General features: G+C 36.7%; 1 protein-coding gene across 3 annotated transcripts in view; it reads left to right on the top strand.

Moving 5' to 3' along the window:
* LOC136876531 (luc7-like protein 3) overlaps window positions 1-17,989 on the top strand; it is a 239,329-nt gene that overhangs the window by 116,004 nt on the left and 105,336 nt on the right. For all 3 annotated transcript variants that reach the window (XR_010860603.2, XM_067150563.2, XM_067150562.2), the window contains exons 6-7: window positions 1,845-1,955; window positions 9,827-9,927. Coding sequence is in view for 2 of the 3 variants with exons in the window: in XM_067150563.2 (XP_067006664.1) it covers window positions 1,845-1,955; window positions 9,827-9,927 (212 nt within the window). In the remaining variant the exon portion in view is untranslated. The remainder of the gene's footprint in view (window positions 1-1,844; window positions 1,956-9,826; window positions 9,928-17,989) is intronic.

Genomic DNA, 17,989 nt, shown 5'->3' with positions numbered 1-17,989 from the left:
TGTCACGTGAAGAGCAACTGTTCATGTTTCATCAAATTTACATAACTCTTTTTGCCTTTATGACTATATTTGAGAATTGTTACCAATTTCATTGTGATCCACATTGACAGTTATTGGTTACAAAAAACTTAGGAATTTGAGGTCAACCTAATCAATACAGCATTTGTTTTACTCGTGATGAGTTACAGTTGGTCAGTACATGTTTCAGCTTGTTTCAAACCATTATCAGCTGACAAATAATTAATGGTAAAGAATAATCATTCCCTTATAAACTAAGACATATACATTGAAAATCATGCATTAAAACCTTTAACCCTTCATGAGGATCTTCAGTATTGTCTCAGGAAAAAAACAAATGTCTTGTTAAAACCAATGCACATTAAAATATTTGACCCTTCTTAAGAACTCTTAAAATTTCTCTCTCTTGAAATAGAATTTCGTATTGAATGGTGTATGGCCTTTAGTGCCGGGAGTGTCAGAGGACGCTCGGCTCGCCAGGTGCAGGTCTTTTGATTTGACACCCGTAGATGACCTGTGCATCGTGATGATGAAATGAAGATGAAGACGACACATACATCCTGTCGTATGTCCTCCGTTCTCTTCGCTCAGTGCCAGCCGCACGCACGCAAGCGTGGATCATTCGAGACTCGACGCGCAGTCTTCAGTGCGCGTGTCTGTTACGTCGTGTGCAGTATATAAGGAGCTCCCTGTCTGTCACTCATGAGGATTCTCCCCAGGGTCCTGCTCCAGAATACACTGAACGTCAAACACGGAGGGTACTCCTCTTAAAAATGTGTCTCGACCAGGTGGACGGAATTCTGGTAGTATGAGGTTTCACCTCAGGTCACTACTCCACTTTCCCGTTCCTTCATCCATGTCGAGCCCCGATGTTGTATGCCACACATCCCCAAGCTCACTCAAGCTCTGACACACACATTAGATTCTCTAATTGTGAACATAGCTTTCATTTAGTACAAGCTTATGAACTCAGACACTTCAAGTTAGAAGGAACTCTCTTAGCTAATCTGTGCTAGTGCAAATGATAGTTTTCAACTATCACAAACTATATCTTTCCCAAGAACTATCTTTTCAAGATAGCAGTGAGTGTAAATACATTCAGAGTGTACATAGTGTATAGAAACAGAAACTCTCTCAAGATTAATCATCTACTTTGCTTCAAGACAATTTTATGTTTTATTCCTGTACATACTGTAGAATTCTGTGTGAAGCAAATAAATAAGTTGTGTTGTTGTAAATCTTATCTTGTTTACAACACAACTAGCCCCCATGCTGGTGAAATTAACCAATTATGGTAAAAATTTCCGACCTTGCCGGGAATCTATCCTGGGACCCCTGTGACCAAAGGCCAGCACGCTAACCATTTAGCCATGGAGCCGGACAATATCGTATTAAAAATACTGCACATAAATTTGCTGATGAGTGCGTGAATCCTCTGTTGTATTGTAAACGGGGGTTTGATTATCACAAAGAGAGGTGTGGATTCTCATGCAGTGTGATGTTAAAGAATGTGTGTTGTTCAATCAAATGGGACCATAACATATTAAAACCAGCACTTCTTAGGAGATCCTTAAAAATTAGAAGTTTTTGACTGTTTGTAAACACTGTGCTTTGTTGAATGTGAAGGGCATGTTAACTTTTAATATAGGCCTTAGGTTGATTAGATACTTCAAATAGAGGCGAATCAGTTTTTGAAGGATTTAATCAACCTATGTTCTATGTTCTGTTGCAGACATTGGTAGCATTACCATCTCTCACTCACAGCTTTGACAGGTTTTTGTTTTTTAGATTTCAGGTATTTTATAATAAGCTTTTATTTCTTACAGAAGCCCTAAACATATCCACAGTCGTAGTTCCAGTCGCAGTGAAAGTCATTCACGAAGAAGTCATGATAAGGACCATCACAAGAAAAGCAGCAAGAGTTTTGAGGATAAGAGGTAAAATACTGCTTTATTATTCTAAAATCAGAAGTGAAATGGTGGTGTTTGTGTTGCAACATGTACAATTGATTTTTAAATACTGTAGAAGTCGGCTATAGTGAGAACTCCGTTGTAACAACAGATTTTTCTGCCCCTTGAAAATTTCTATATTAAACTGTGTACTATCCTTTGGTTATTGCAAGAACCCAATCTCTGATGCATCCATTATTACGAGTGTTTAAGCGTGCATTATATTTCCGTTACTGATAGTTTTCCACTTCAGCAGTTATATTGAATGCAATCAATCGTCTTCAGTATAGTTTTCTCACCATGTGCACTAGCATGCTTTCTCTTTGACAGTCAGACTCAAAGGCGATGTTGGGGTCCATCAGTAATACTCGTCGGCTGGTGTTCTGCAAATGGAAAATTCTAAATTCCCATGGAGGGAATTAGATATTTATCACCAATAGAGCATGTCAAAAATGTCAAAACATATCAGATGTAAGGCTTTTCAGGCGTTTCTTCTATTAAGCAGCGTTTTGTCTTAGGTCTGACACTAGACTCATCAGAGTGGGATGTGTCAGACCCTACCCACTGACGCTGGGGTGTATGCAGGAGAACATGAAAGAGAACATGTTTCACTAATAAATTCGTAAATAACATGGCCAATAGCAGTATTAAACTTGTTAGAAATATGCTACGTACTGAAGTTACGTAAGAATGTGAAGTACAGTATATATTGATTTCTTGGAAAATACAAAAATCAACAATAATAATAATTTCTCAAGCTTCTTATTTTGGACTAGATATGCCAATGACACTATAGTTACTTTAAATGAAAAATCATCCACTCTTCTTCTTAACAACATTGATCCTAACATTAAATTTACCCTTGAATCTGAACATAACAAAACCCTTAATTTTCTTGACTTAACTATTACCAGACATCCTTATTCTAACTTACAAAATTTTCAGAAAACCAACTCAAACAGCAACCTTTATCCGGCAAGTTTCTAAACACCCACAAGCACATAAACGAGCTTCCTATAACACCCTAATTTTATGTGCATTTAACACTCCAATGTCTAAAAAAGATTTAAGTAATGAATTAAACACCATCCGTACTATTGCAAAATTCAATGGATTTAACAACTCTTTCATAAACCGTATTTTAATACATTGAAACACCACTCCAAACCTACATTAACAAAAGATAAAACCAAACCCTCTGCATTTTCCACCTTTACTTTCAAAATGCTTATAAAATCACCCAACATTCCTAAAAAACATAACATGAAAATATCCTTTATACCTCTAGTATATAACATGAAAATATTACCTCTAATATTTAAAGTTGAATTCTGACATTTCTTAGAGGTTGGTCTGTTTACTGCCTGCCGGGGTGGGATAAAGGGAGTGCGGGTTATGGTTGCCGTGGAAACAAGGGTGGGGTGACTGCGGTTGCCATGGAGATAAATCTTGTGGCCTGCTCCTCTTCTGAGTTAGATCTTGTCGCAAGCAGTTCAGTATGAGTGGCATTCTATTTCTGTGGAAAACAAGAATGTGAAGAAAGACCAATTCGTGTCCCATTTGCGATCACTGTAATATTATCAGCAGCCTGTCAGAGGTTTCCAACGTTAATGCAGCAAGGGGAATGCTAATTAGGGTGTACTCCACTCGACTGTGTGATAAGGATTCTCCCAACCCGTCCCCTCTCTCTTGAACATTTTTTGAGGTAATATCAGTCTATAGTTTTTAACATTCTGTAATTATTCCAGCTGTAGACGTCCATCGTTGATGTAGCTTTTGTTGTTATGCTATCTGTGTGCTTACTTACGACATGCAGGTCATTGAGATGAAGAAAGGCAAACCTTATGCTTTATATAATGGATACTCTTACAGAAATTTGCGGAAGAGTCAGGGATGTTTGGTGACATGGGTGTTTTTTACCGTTGGATTTACGTCGCACCAACACAGATAGGTCTAATTTATAAAAAGCCTTGAAGAGTTAGTTTTATCTTATATGTAAATCAGGTGCCTCATTTTATTTCAAGGTTAAACCCATGGCTGACGATGCCTATATGGAAGGCGAAACACGTACCATTTTAATTAACATGTCAATGTAATTCAACAAAGACAAGATTTATTGTATTGATTAGGTGGACAAATTAATAAATTAACTTATTGTTATTATTTCAGTCAGATATCATCAAAAATGATATTTATCACTTGTAACTGTAGTGCTGTTCGTTAAAAGTGAAAAAAAGTGCAGTTTTTCATTTGATCAAGTACTTTATATGATAGCATTGCTTTTAATTGCTATATTTCCACTGATGTTTTTGTAATGGCCTAAATTGACTCCAGTTAGGAAAACCACAAGGCCAGTTGCCATTGATGCTTTCACAGCCCGTAATTATAGACATGATACTGTATAGGTTTTTGGGCTTATGCCATGTCAAGAAAATATGGTGAAATTCTTTAAGCTTCACAGAGAACTGTGCTCTGCGTTATCAGAAGAAAATCTCGACCATCCACGAGAGAGGCTTCTTAAATAACGACATTTTTGAAATTTAGACATTATAATAGAAGTGGAAATGGTATGTTAATTCGTCACTAAATGGCTCCCCAGACGTGGCACAGCGCTAGCGCTCGAAACGCAAGCAGACCGAACCATCGAAATCAGTGTAAGAGGGGTCACATAACGTGTACGTAACATACGACATTGACACAAGCCTAGAATGAAACATCTGGCGATGAGGACAGTCGAGATATTCTTCTGGTGACACAGAGCACAGTTCTCTGCGAAACATAAAGAATTTCACCTTATTTTCTTGACACGACATAAGCCCAAAAGCCTATACAGTATCATGTCTATAAGTACGGGCTGTGAAAGCATCAGTGGCAACTGTTCTTGTGGTTTTCCTAACTCTAGTCAATTTAGGCCATTACAAAAACATCAATAGAAATATAGCAATTAAAAGCAATGTTATCATATAAAGTACTTGATCAAATGAAAAACTGGAATTATATTGTACTTCGTAAGAATGCACTGTATACTGTCAGTTACACCTGCCACGTAAAGAAGGAATACTTTTTTCTTTTTACTGCAGTCCTGGTTGGTACTATCTCTGTTGGGCTCCTTGATCTTCACAGCTCGTGCTATGTCTCCTGACTTATAGTCGTTTTTCCTCATGGATGTTGTCAGTTTTCTTAATGCACTTGAGCGGTTATCAGCGTCTGCAGCGTTATTCACTCTAGTAAATAACGTTCGAAGGAGAGCTGCTTTTTTTGGCAGGGGTGGTGATGTGAGTACTTATGAAGGTATCTTTCAGAATGTGTAGGCTTCTTATACATTGCATGGCCTAGTGTACCATCATTCTTCTTGCATCAAGAAAGGGTAATTCACCTTCATTTTCTACTTCCATTGTGAACTTGATCTTACTGTTTATGGAATTTAGGTGCTCCAAAAATTAATTTAATATTTCCTTTCCATGTGTCCAGACCGAAAATGTGTCATCCACGTAACGATAGAAGCATGTAGGTTTCAATGGCACCGTAATTAATGCAGCAGACCCAGCATTCCATAAACAGATCAAGTTCACAGTGGAAGTATTTAACGATATCACTGAAATCCAGCAAGCAAAATTGACCTTTCCTGAGTCTGACTGCTTGCTCCCCGAAGGTGGAATTTATCCTGTAAAGTTCAGGAATTCAAGGCCTTTTTCAGTTTTCTCGCATCTTTCCCCGACCTGCCTCCCTTGACAAGGGCCATGTACCTGTTTGTAAATCACATACCTTTCCCAGGGGATGACAAAGATCAGTTTCAGGGCTACAAGAAATTTGATCGTGTTAGCGGTAACAGTGAAAAATTGTTGACGCTGTAAGTGAGGTGTTTTTATAAAAATCGGATCAGATTTACAACGTGCTAAGCGAGGAATCATCCCAAAGGAACCCATTAATGAGGTTTCACTGTGTTTTAAACTGTTTAAGTGTTTCTTGAATGTGTCAAGACACAATGCATAAATTTTGTTTTTGCCAGGCTGAGTGGCTCGGACGGTTGAGGTGCTGGCCTTTTGACCCCAATTTGGCAGGTTCGATCCTGGCCCAGTCTGGTGGTATTTGAAGGTGCTCAAATATGTCAGCCTCATGTCTGTAATTTACTTTCATGTAAAAGAACTCCTGTGGGACAAAATCCCAGCACCTTGGCGTCTCCGAAAACCAGAAAAAAGTAGTTAATGGGACATAAAGTGAATATCATTATCAAATTTTGTTTTCAAACAAACCAAGCAACTAGCCACGCGGCTTAGATCATGAAGCTATTGGCTTGCATTTAGGAGGTTGTGGGTTCGAACCCCACTGTCTGCAGCCCTGAAGGTGGTTTTCCATGGTTTCCCATTTTTGCACCAGGCAAATGCTGGGGCTGTACCTTAATTAAGGCCATGGTCGCTTCCCTTCCACTCCTAGACCACTCCTATTCCATCCTCACTTTAAGACGTGTCAGTGTGACGTGAAGCAAATTGTAAAAATAAAAATATGTTTTCAAACAAGCAGTCCATTGATAATCTGGATTTGGTAAAATCAGTTATACTGACTCATAGGCCACATATAACCGCCCATAATTCTGGATGCCTCTCAATAAACTCCCCACCAGCAAGGCTAGTGGAAAGGCATTTTGTTGAGAGAATTCTGCCAACTAGATCAAAAGCCTGGCCTGAAAGAAAATGTACTGTATGTAAGGCACAAAAGAACAAAAGACTGAAGTTGGGTGTGTCTTGAATTTTCTTTCAAGTTATTTCATACAAAAATATTCTTGCAAATGTGAAGGAATGCCCTTTTAGTAACTGAGAGGATATGTAGATCGAGTATTATAATGTAAATATCTTGCTTTGTTAGTAAATATATCTGAAACAAATACCAAAAGTGGAACTTACACAAATTATGTATTTTTGCAAATATTGCATGTAATTATGGACAACCCTGTACTGCAGTCATCACATATATTGCTGAAAAAAAAATTGAACATAATCTGAGTAAGTAGTCCTAATATTTTCATTACATGATGTTTCGTAGATTTAACATTGTGAATTCTAAACCTCTGCTGAGCTTCAATTTAGAAGTGAGTAGCTCAGGGTTAAATTGCTGGCCTGAGGGATTAATTTCCATACAACTGTAGGCACACAATTACATGTATTCAAATACTGCGTGCACCATGGTTTGCATGTACAGAGTATCATCCCCAACTGTGGACCATTATTTAAAAATAAAACTTGAGGATAAAGTCTTCCTCATTGCTGAAATATATTTAGTTGAACTGGAAAGTCAAGTTGGCGTTATATCCTGTCATTCACAATTAAGTATTTATTTTCCACCTAGTCGATACAATGATTGCTTAAGGCAATTTTTAATGGTCAAAAGTGGTACATGTTTCGTATATTATCAACATCTTCAGCCACATAACACTGTTTAGATGAAAAATGTATAAAATTGACAAAGTAATGCTTTAGAGGAAGTGTCCTTAAAATTAACATAAGATTGACAAGATTAAAACAAACAAATAACTCAAGAGAAAATATATAAATTATTTCTACAATAGAAAGCAGTCGTCAAGGAAACACTTGTACAATATTCCATAGAGAAATTGTCCTAATAAATATTCTTTTCTTAATAATTCATGAAAAAAGATCAGTTTATAAATTAAAAATTATACAATTTATAAGTAATTATCGAAATGAAGAAATCCTGATATCACAGTGCGGCTCTTATTATTAATGTAGATGAAGATATAACTAATTCCTAGTTGTCAAATCTTATTAAGCCTGCTTTCCTTTGGAACAGTAACTCCTGTCATTCTTTCACAGTTTTGCGCCGGGTGTAATATTGATGATGCGTTCTTCCTTGCTCTTGCACCTGAGGAGGTGGAGGAGCGGGGGATATAGGTGTGTCAAGAACTTCCTTGCTGTCACCTATAGCTTCAACTGAGGAGGAATAAGTTGTAGGGCTATCTGTAGGAGGAGAAATTCCAATTCTTTTTTCGTGATCCTTCTCAAGCATTTTCAAATATACTAGAATTTGATAATATAATGGATTCTTATATTCTACAGCCTCATTAAGGTTATCATTTTTCTTTACAAGTTGGTCTAGATGAATGTACAGGTCTTCATATGTGTTCATTAAGCTGCCCTTTTTTAACTTTTTTATGATGGTCAGGTCTTGTTCTATGTTGGTAAATTTATGACCTGTGGCAGTCATGTGTGATCCCATTGCTGAGAATCTTCTATGTTTTTCAGCATTCACATGTTCCAAATATCTAACTTTAAAATTGCGGCCAGATTGTCCTATGTATGTATTCTTACATTCAAAGCATGTGAGTTTATATATTCCGGAATCATATATCAAGTTCACATATAATAATCCAAACATTCATGTAATAACAAATTTATTTAAGAGAAAAAATTTTAAAATTGCATTTTCCACCAATAACAACATGAAACATAGTATTTTCAACCATGATACAATAAATCTCTCGGAGAAAGATAAATTTTTGGATTCCGGAATATATAAACTCACATGCTTTGAATGTAAGAATACATACATAGGACAATCTGGCCGCAATTTTAAAGTTAGATATTTGGAACATGTGAATGCTGAAAAACATAGAAGATTCTCAGCAATGGGATCACACATGACTGCCACAGGTCATAAATTTACCAACATAGAACAAGACCTGACCATCATAAAAAAGTTAAAAAAGGGCAGCTTAATGAACACATATGAAGACCTGTACATTCATCTAGACCAACTTGTAAAGAAAAATGATAACCTTAATGAGGCTATAGAATATAAGAATCCATTATATTATCAAATTCTAGTATATTTGAAAATGCTTGAGAAGGATCACGAAAAAAGAATTGGAATTTCTCCTCCTACAGATAGCCCTACAACTTATTCCTCCTCAGTTGAAGCTATAGGTGACAGCAAGGAAGTTCTTGACACACCTATATTCCCCGCTCCTCCACCTCCTCAGGTGCAAGAGCAAGGAAGAATGCATCATCAATATTACACCCGGCGCAAAACTGTGAAAGAATGACAGGAGTTACTGTTCCAAAGGAAAGCAGGCTTAATAAGATTTGACAACTAGGAATTAGTTATATCTTCATCTACATTAATAATAAGAGCCGCACTGTGATATCAGGATTTCTTCATTTCGATAATTACTTATAAATTGTATAATTTTTAATTTATAAATTGATCTTTTTTCATGAATTATTAAGAAAAGAATATTTATTAGGACAATTTCTCTATGGAATATTGTACAAGTGTTTCCTTGACGACTGCTTTCTATTGTAGAAATAATTTATATATTTTCTCTTGAGTTATTTGTTTGTTTTAATCTTGTCAATCTTATGTTAATTTTAAGGACACTTCCTCTAAAGCATTACTTTGTCAATTTTATACATTTTTCATCTAAACAGTGTTATGTGGCTGAAGATGTTGATAATATACGAAACATGTACCACTTTTGACCATTAAAAATTGCCTTAAGCAATCATTGTATCGACTAGGTGGAAAATAAATACTTAATTGTGAATCTATTGAAGTGCGATACGGACCATGAAGCTGATTTTATGTAATATCCTGTCATGTCAACTTTTGATGATATTTTGAGTATGGTTTTTCTCCAGGTTATGGCATGTGCACTATAACCTAATGCTGCTCTTGTGTTCTTCTTTGAACTTCTGGGGAGTTGTCCAAGTTACAGATCCTGAAAATTACTCTTCTACCAACTTCCCAAAGACCATTTGACATACTCAGCTCACACAAGTACATTGGACTTACGACAAACATTTTCTTTCCTTCATCTTCTAATCATTGCTTATTCCTCTTTTCAGACATTCCTCTCGGCGAAGCCGTAGCCGTTCTGGTGATCGAAATCGTGATCGTCGAGCTAACAAACACGACAAGGAGCATAGGAAGTCTGATAGAGAAAGAGGTTAGTTTTATCATTATTTTTTATCTAACAACTGTGATTGCAACTTCTGTTTAATTTGTATGTTGTTATACCCATTACCTTGGAATATGGGTTTTAGTTTGTCGATATCTTGAATATTGGATGACTGACAAATTCACTTTACTCATATAGTCAGTGTTGTGAGAATGCCTTGTTTGTATGTTGGATGGTGGTGAGAATCTGCGTGGAGATAGTACTGGTGGGACCAGTTAACTAGCAACCTGAGCTCTCTATTGCTTCTTGCATATGTGTTTGGCGTGCGACCAGGGTGTCCACCCATGTGGGAAACTGGGAAATGTCAGAGAATTCAGTTAATAACGGGAAAACTGGGAAATGTGTGGGAAATCAGAGAAAAATCTGGAAATTCGTTCCTCTTCCAGATAAAATGGACATACCGTTTTTATCCATGTAATAGAAGCACATTTTTCAGTTTTTATAACATTCATCTAGAGCATGCTTTTTATGCCAGGAATAAATTGTAAATAAAATTTAATAAACATTAAAAAAACAAGTGTGATCTTGAATGTGAAGTAACTGATAGCATCAATAGCTGTATGGATAGCCTATAGCAAACAGTAGCGACAATGATCGATCGATCGATTGATTGATTTTCAGTGTTTTGATCTGCTTACTATTGAATATTCTGTCTTGTTGGGGAATGGCGAGCTTGATGAATTAGGCCTATATTGCGTTCTCAGTCTTCTAATCGTGTAAATAAATGGCTTCCAGAGCAAAATATGCATATAGACAAAATTCCACAACCCAACGGATGACTGTTTACTACGTAATGACATGGGTGATAGTCACTATCTCGTAAAATGTAAAAACAGACAAAAAAACACTGAATGCAGGAAAGTGTGAATTTCACTTAAAGTTAATACTCATTTGAGTGTTCATCATTATTATTATTATTATTATTATTATTATTATTATTATTATTATTATTAAATGTGCTGACGTAGGTAAGCCTTGTGTAAATGTGTAATGCATAGCGACACCATTCGGGCCGCGCCATATTGAGTTTCTAACCTATCTTTCGTGCGAGGGGTTTGGAGGTTTTGATGCACGACTAGTAGCTTGTAATATCATGTGTAATTTTGTGAATACAGAACAAGATTTAAAATAAAGTGACATCACATTGTAAGATGAAAGTTGTTTGTTGGTTTCGAGATTTTGAGTTTGTGAAGTATGTTTGTTGTATTCGGTCTTGATCCAGCCAATCCCAAGCTGCCATTCATATCAATTTTTGTAGATTGAGTGCAATCTTGAAATCTGGCTGCCAGCTGTATTGTCTACATCACCACGTGGTTAAGCTAATTGGCTCGGTGTGTGTGGTATAGTGTGGTATATTTACATCTGTGTGTTGTTTAGTATTTAGTTGATCTGTGTACCATACCTCAGTATAGTTCATGAAAGACAAGTGGCAAGAATGTGACACGACAAAAATTGCCACCCTGGTCTTGATCAGCCATAACATCCTACCTATGCCAGTCATTAGCCGCAAATAATTTATTTCTCTTATTCTTAATAATAATGTATCTATTCTTGTTTTAGTGTCTGATATTGTTAGGAAGTGCACACACTATCTTAGTGATAGTGAAGTGGATACTATTTTGAAGCTGTTACAGTTTGGAATTTTCTTGTCTCTGTTTTTTCCTTCCACATATTTGTCAACATTAGATAGGATATCTATAGCACGTTCAATGACTTTCAAATTTTCAAGCCATCTTATAGCAGAATATTTCAAAGGAAATGCGTTTGAACCTGAATAATGTGTATAATCAGCATGTCCTACAGGAACGTAGCAAAACAAGAAGTGGAAGGCTCGAAGAAACTCAACAATATTCCACTGGGTTTCTTTTACTGCCATTTTATATAAATTGTGCACAGTATGCAAGCCACAAGGTTCAATGTTCTTCAAAATAGGAGCAATCTGAATCATCATTTAATAAATTACCGATATCCTGAAGGAACTTCTTATTAATATTTGGACCATCCATTGAAATTTGTATGAGTTTTTTAGATTGAGTCCTTGCAGTGCTCAAAAGACGAGACGTTAGATCACTTTACAGTTTACTGTTTTGCCAACAGTAAATTTGAAAACAGAAAAGTTGGCTTCATTTCTGAAAATGATACTAATATTGTTTCATGGAAATGCTTCACTTGAACGTTTTTTTTTTTTTTTTTTTTCTATTAATAAAGAAATTACAGTAGAGGGCATGCTACAAGAATCCCTTGTATCACAAAAACGAATATATGATGCTTTTTCAAACCTTGGTGAAATTGAAAGGGTCTCCATGGTGCAAGGAATGCTCATGCTTTGTATGTTCAAAATCTAAAGGAGAAATGTGAAGCATTGGAAGTAGAAGATTCTTTGCAAACAAATAAGAGAAAGGCCGCTTTGTTGCTGACAGAATTAGAAGAAAAGAAGTGGAGGGTGTTGGCAGAAGCTCGACAGTTATTGGTGGCTATATAAGAAGAAATTTCCTTGCTGAAGCAGTAATGTTAATCAATTTTTTAAAACCTTAAAGTGAATTTAATTAGACTAAATTCATCTTCTAAGTTTTGAAATTGAATATGCACATTAACTGCTCATTTATTTTTGGATGTTAAGCTTTCAAAATGTATTTTAATATTACTGTCATAGATGGAAACTTACTTTATAATTTTATTTTTTGTCATGTGTCAGGGAAAAAGATGGTTTGTATGTCTGGAAAACTGAAATGTCAGGGAATTTCAAAATCTGGATTTGGTGGACACCCTGGAGACAGTCACTGCTCGGGGTGGTTAGACAGAATGCTAGTCAGCTCAGAATCATTATGATCAAAAGGAGTACAGTAGAACCTCAATTCTGTTTTGGGGGGACCCCAGGAGAAAAACGTACAATATGGTAAAACGGGAAATCCAGCAGGAACGAATTAAAACCCTAAACATTTTGGCTAAACATCACAATAATTGTGTACTGTATACACTGCTCAGCTTGAAGGTCTGCAGATTACGAGGTGACGCTTGGGCAGTGTGACAAATCCTCTCTGCTGTTATTCCTGGCTCTCTAGACCGGTGTGGCCATCTCACCGTTAGACAGCTCCTGAATTAATGGTAAATGTGTAGGCCTAGTGTACCTAGAATCAGCCCTCGTATCCAGGTAAAAATGCCTGATGTGGGTGGGAACCCAGGGCCTCCAACTGAGAGACAGGCAAACTAGACCACATGGCCGGCTTCAAATATTAATTACACGAGTTAAAAATCTCCATACTTCACTTCAGTTTTACCGGGGGAAACTTCGTCATTTTCCCATTAAAACTTATTTCATGTCGGCAGCTTTGATCAGTCAAGCTCATCAAAAAATCTAATGATTTCAAGCCGAACAACAGTCGTTTGCAAGTAGTTTATAATTATTACCATTAAAAATATGAAAAATATTACCGTTAAAAATTAAAAATACCATTTAAAATAAGGCAAACACACCTAGCCCACATTGGAAACAATCATCTATATTGAGAAGAAATTGAGAATGCTGCTTTTCTAAAATTTGAAATTCATTGGCGTTTTTCCATCACTTGTGACGTACATTTCACCTGGCTCGTTGCCTCCTCCTAGGATTTTTCGCTCCCCTCCTGGCCATTTGCAGTGATGGTGACTATACAGGGACAGACTGTTGGCCTGAATTTGCAACACAGTGACTTCATTGTGTTTTTGAATTATCAAACTGCAACATTTTTAGACTAAGAGGTCTGCAACCTCACTACAAGCACTTATTGTTCATTTCCGTCTGTATCTTTTGTTTTAATTTCTTTTCTTCTTGGGTTTTACACACTTTTTAGATTCAATTATGTTTTATATTAACCCCTTTTTTCACTGAATTTGTCTCAACGGGTTATTTATTGTTCCATCTAATGATGGAAATATTGTATATTGTATATTGTATTGTTTTTATTTCCATTTTGTTTCGTTTGTTTTTCGTTTGTTCATCCATTATGTTTTTTAGCACATTTTTAGCTTGTATTATGTAAATTACTTTAACCCCCCTTATTTCACTGAAGATGGCTCAAACGGGTCGAAACATGTTTTATTTTTATTACTCCATCTAATGATTGAATTAAGTTACGTATTGAATAGGATACATTTAATGTTTTCATTTGTAAAATAGTTTGTAATTCTTTAATATAATAAAGCACATCAGATACAAAATGCCCACCATGATGGCAAAATCCCTTCCTTTTAACTTCCATTGTAATTTGGTCACCGGTATACTGTTTGTAAGTTACCGCTGAAATTAATCCTACATCAATTTTTAAAGGTTATATTGAACTCGAGAATATGGTTTCGAATGTAAGTAGAGAATCACAAAAGTTTCCCAGTGCTTTATGTATTCAATTCTGTCTGTCTAATCGCAAACAGATTGGAAAGAGAAAGAAAATCATGAAAACTCCAGAAATTTCTGTTTATTCGTGACTTGGATCTCGGCTGGAAAGCGTGCTCGCTGCACAAGCCAGTACATGTGGAAAATGATAGGCCTAACTTTTATATGTTACACTGCGCAATTAAAATGACTGTTATTTTCCTAAGGACATTAAAACCTAAAAATGTAAAAATGGTGGACGAGATCGGAAACCGGTTACACATTGCTTTAAGGTTTATACAGAATACTGCAGATGCAGCTGGATATATGAAGAACGAAATTAAAGAAGATATTCATAAAATGGTGAGTGTCATCATAAGCTGTTTTGATGAAATGAAAACTAAGCTTGAAAATAACAGTGCAAGAAAACAGACTCCGCGACACGAGGACAATGAGGTTAAACAAAATTATATGACAGCAACGTCAGATAGTTTAATTGCAGGACAGGTGGCGCCATCTCTTGGGAACTCGCAAGAAACAACCAGTAGCACGCAATATCCTGATTGGCCACAGAGCAGTCAAGAGAATAACGGAGATAACGTAAAGATATCATTCTCCAAGCAAGGAGTCAAAGTTATGAATAATGACCAACATGATGAGGGACAGGTTCTATCTAGTGGACATCCACAGAACAGTTTTAGGGACAGCAGCGATGGCACAGGGAGAACAACCTATGATCAGAGAGATGAGATATCGAATCTAGAACAGCGCCAACAGGGCCATATGCCATCTAGAGGTCATCAGGACAACCTCCAGCAGGACAACGTAATCAGTTCCTCAGAATATGAAGTGGAAGAAAGGATCACAAGAAAAATTACAAAGGACTTACCTGCCATGATGGATACTTTAACTGCCAAATTGAGTATGCTACGTGAGGAAATTTACACAAGAATTACAATCCTTAAGAGTGAACTCTTCAATCGAAATAGTTTGAACGATATTCGAGGTAATAATTTGTTCATAACGAACACAGAAGTGAATCAAGAAACTTCCTCAAACATGTCATCCATGGAAATCACAACATACCTCAGCCGCGCATACAAAGAAATCATGGAAGAGTCACAATCCACACAAAAGACACCAATGCCTTCCAACATACAGCCGACAATCTTGACAACAGCAGATGCACGATCAATGAACTCTGAAAAGGACCTCACGATGAATGAAACAGAATTACGAGCAGCAGAACCCAGAGCTTGGATATACAAAGGGCGACTACACCATAATACCACTGTAGAAATAGTAAAGCGAAATCTAACCTAGTTAAATGTGACAAATATTATTGAATGTGAAGAATTGCAAACTAATAATTCACTTAAAGCACTAAGAGTAGTTATACCTTTACATGAAATGGCGAAGGTTTACGCTCCAGAAGCGTGGCCTAAAGGCGTTGTCGTGAGACGATACAGTCTTTTTCGCTCCCGAGAAACAGGAGTCAAACTCCCAGCCTAACTTTCTTCGTATCTTGTTATGGAACGTAGAAGGTCTAAAGAGCACCATACAGTTGACAAACATTCTACAATCACATGATGTTCTCATACTACTTGAGACTCTATCTACCAAACCCATTGAACTAAAGCACTTGTATGCGCAACATATACCAGCAATGCAAGGACCAAGAGGGAGACCAATGCGCCGGTATATCATGCTACTACAAACCAAGACTAGGTAAAATTTTAAGTACACACCAAGAACAGGATACAATGATGATAAACTTTAAATGGATCTCTGTGATAGCAATATATCCATTGAAGAACTAATAGCAATCATCATGTCCTCCATAAAGCAAATAGCTCCGGGCAGAGACATAATACTTGCCGGAGACCTTAAACTGCAGACTTGACAACCATAGAGCGAAAGAGCTCCTGGAAATGATGACTGAGGAAGGTTTCAACCTTGTTAACAACTTTGAAGATGGAACGTACTTTACATATACAGGGAGCAGTATTATAGACTTATACAAAGGTCAAAACATTAACCTAATAAATTACTCCATGTGTTTCGCTACAGAAGAGGCGATAAGGAAACACTGTCCCGTCTCGACGCAATTTAATATCTCAAGAATGGAGAAGAGAGAGAATTATGCAGATGCCAAACCCTCAAGACAGATAAATAAAAATGTACTCAAACAACAAACCAAAGAACGGAAAGAACTTGAAAAGAACATAAAGAATAATGACATAGATGCAGCCGCACTATCCCTGAAGAAGACAATCAAATCAACACTTGTGTACAGTAGAACCTCGATAATTCGAAATCGGTTAATTCAAAATCCCGCCTAATTCGAAGAAGCTCTTGTTCCCGAAAATATGAGATACAGTTTTGCATGTTATTTCAATTGTTTAATTCGAAATACGGATAATTCGTAATTCGAAGTACAATGTCGGCCCCATTACCGAAATTCAGACTTTTAATTCGAAACTGCCTTTACATTTTAAAACAATAGTACCGTATGTTACAGAGTAATTTCAACTCGAAATTTATCTGCTCCGCGTCATAATAGAATGCGCGTTCCGGAACGTGGAGGGGTAGCTTTCCGCACTTACACTCACTTCGGTGGGTCTACAGTGCGCTTCATGATTGCTAAGTTGAATGAAATCGGAACTCTTGTGTGTTCAACCTTTTAAGGAACGCCGTAATATTACGCAACATGCAGTGTGCGGGAAAACAGAATCCGCTAACACTGGCGATGCCGACGGTTGACGAAAAAAACGTGGCAAATATAATAAATTCGTAGGCACCGAACAATACCGGTGCTGACATTGCTGGTGAAACTGCATTGCTTTACGGTATGTTAATGCGAGCCCAAACGGTCTTATTGTTTTAAAGGAGAAATTGCCAGCCGGGAAATCGTACAGTCACAATTAAGTATTTATTTTCCACCTAGTCGATACAATGATTGCTTAAGGCAATTTTTAATGGTCAAAAGTGGTACATGTTTCGTATATTATCAACATCTTCAGCCACATAACACTGTTTAGATGAAAAATGTATAAAATTGACAAAGTAATGCTTTAGAGGAAGTGTCCTTAAAATTAACATTGTCAATCTTATGTTAATTTTAAGGACACTTCCTCTAAAGCATTACTTTGTCAATTTTATACATTTTTCATCTAAACAGTGTTATGTGGCTGAAGATGTTGATAATATACGAAACATGTACCACTTTTGACCATTAAAAATTGCCTTAAGCAATCATTGTATCGACTAGGTGGAAAATAAATACTTAATTGTGAATCTATTGAAGTGCGATACGGACCATGAAGCTGATTTTATGTAAATCGTACAGTGTGAGGGATGGGGGTCATAGTAATGCGTTGCAATGCACATGGAAGCGAGATACTTTATTCCCTCGTCATAGGAAACTTCGATAAGCCACAATGTTTTAAGAGCGCCGGGCACTTTCCATGCCAGTACAAAGCATCTATAATAAAAATGCAAACAGTAAAGAAATCCAAAAAATAATGCATTTGCACAGGGGAACCGGCATAATTTATCCTCGTCTTTGAATTGTGCGATTTTTTTCTTTCGTTGCGTGAGGTTATGTTTGTCAGTGATTTATTCAAGTGCATTATTTGAACATTGTAAATGCACCTTGTTGGATACATTTCGGAAATAGTTTTTTCCATGGCATTTGAAAGG

The sequence above is a fragment of the Anabrus simplex genome, chromosome 6, assembly GCF_040414725.1.
Source record: "Anabrus simplex isolate iqAnaSimp1 chromosome 6, ASM4041472v1, whole genome shotgun sequence".
NCBI lineage: Eukaryota > Metazoa > Arthropoda > Insecta > Orthoptera > Tettigoniidae > Anabrus > Anabrus simplex.
This window is presented reverse-complemented; position numbering and strand designations above follow the sequence as displayed.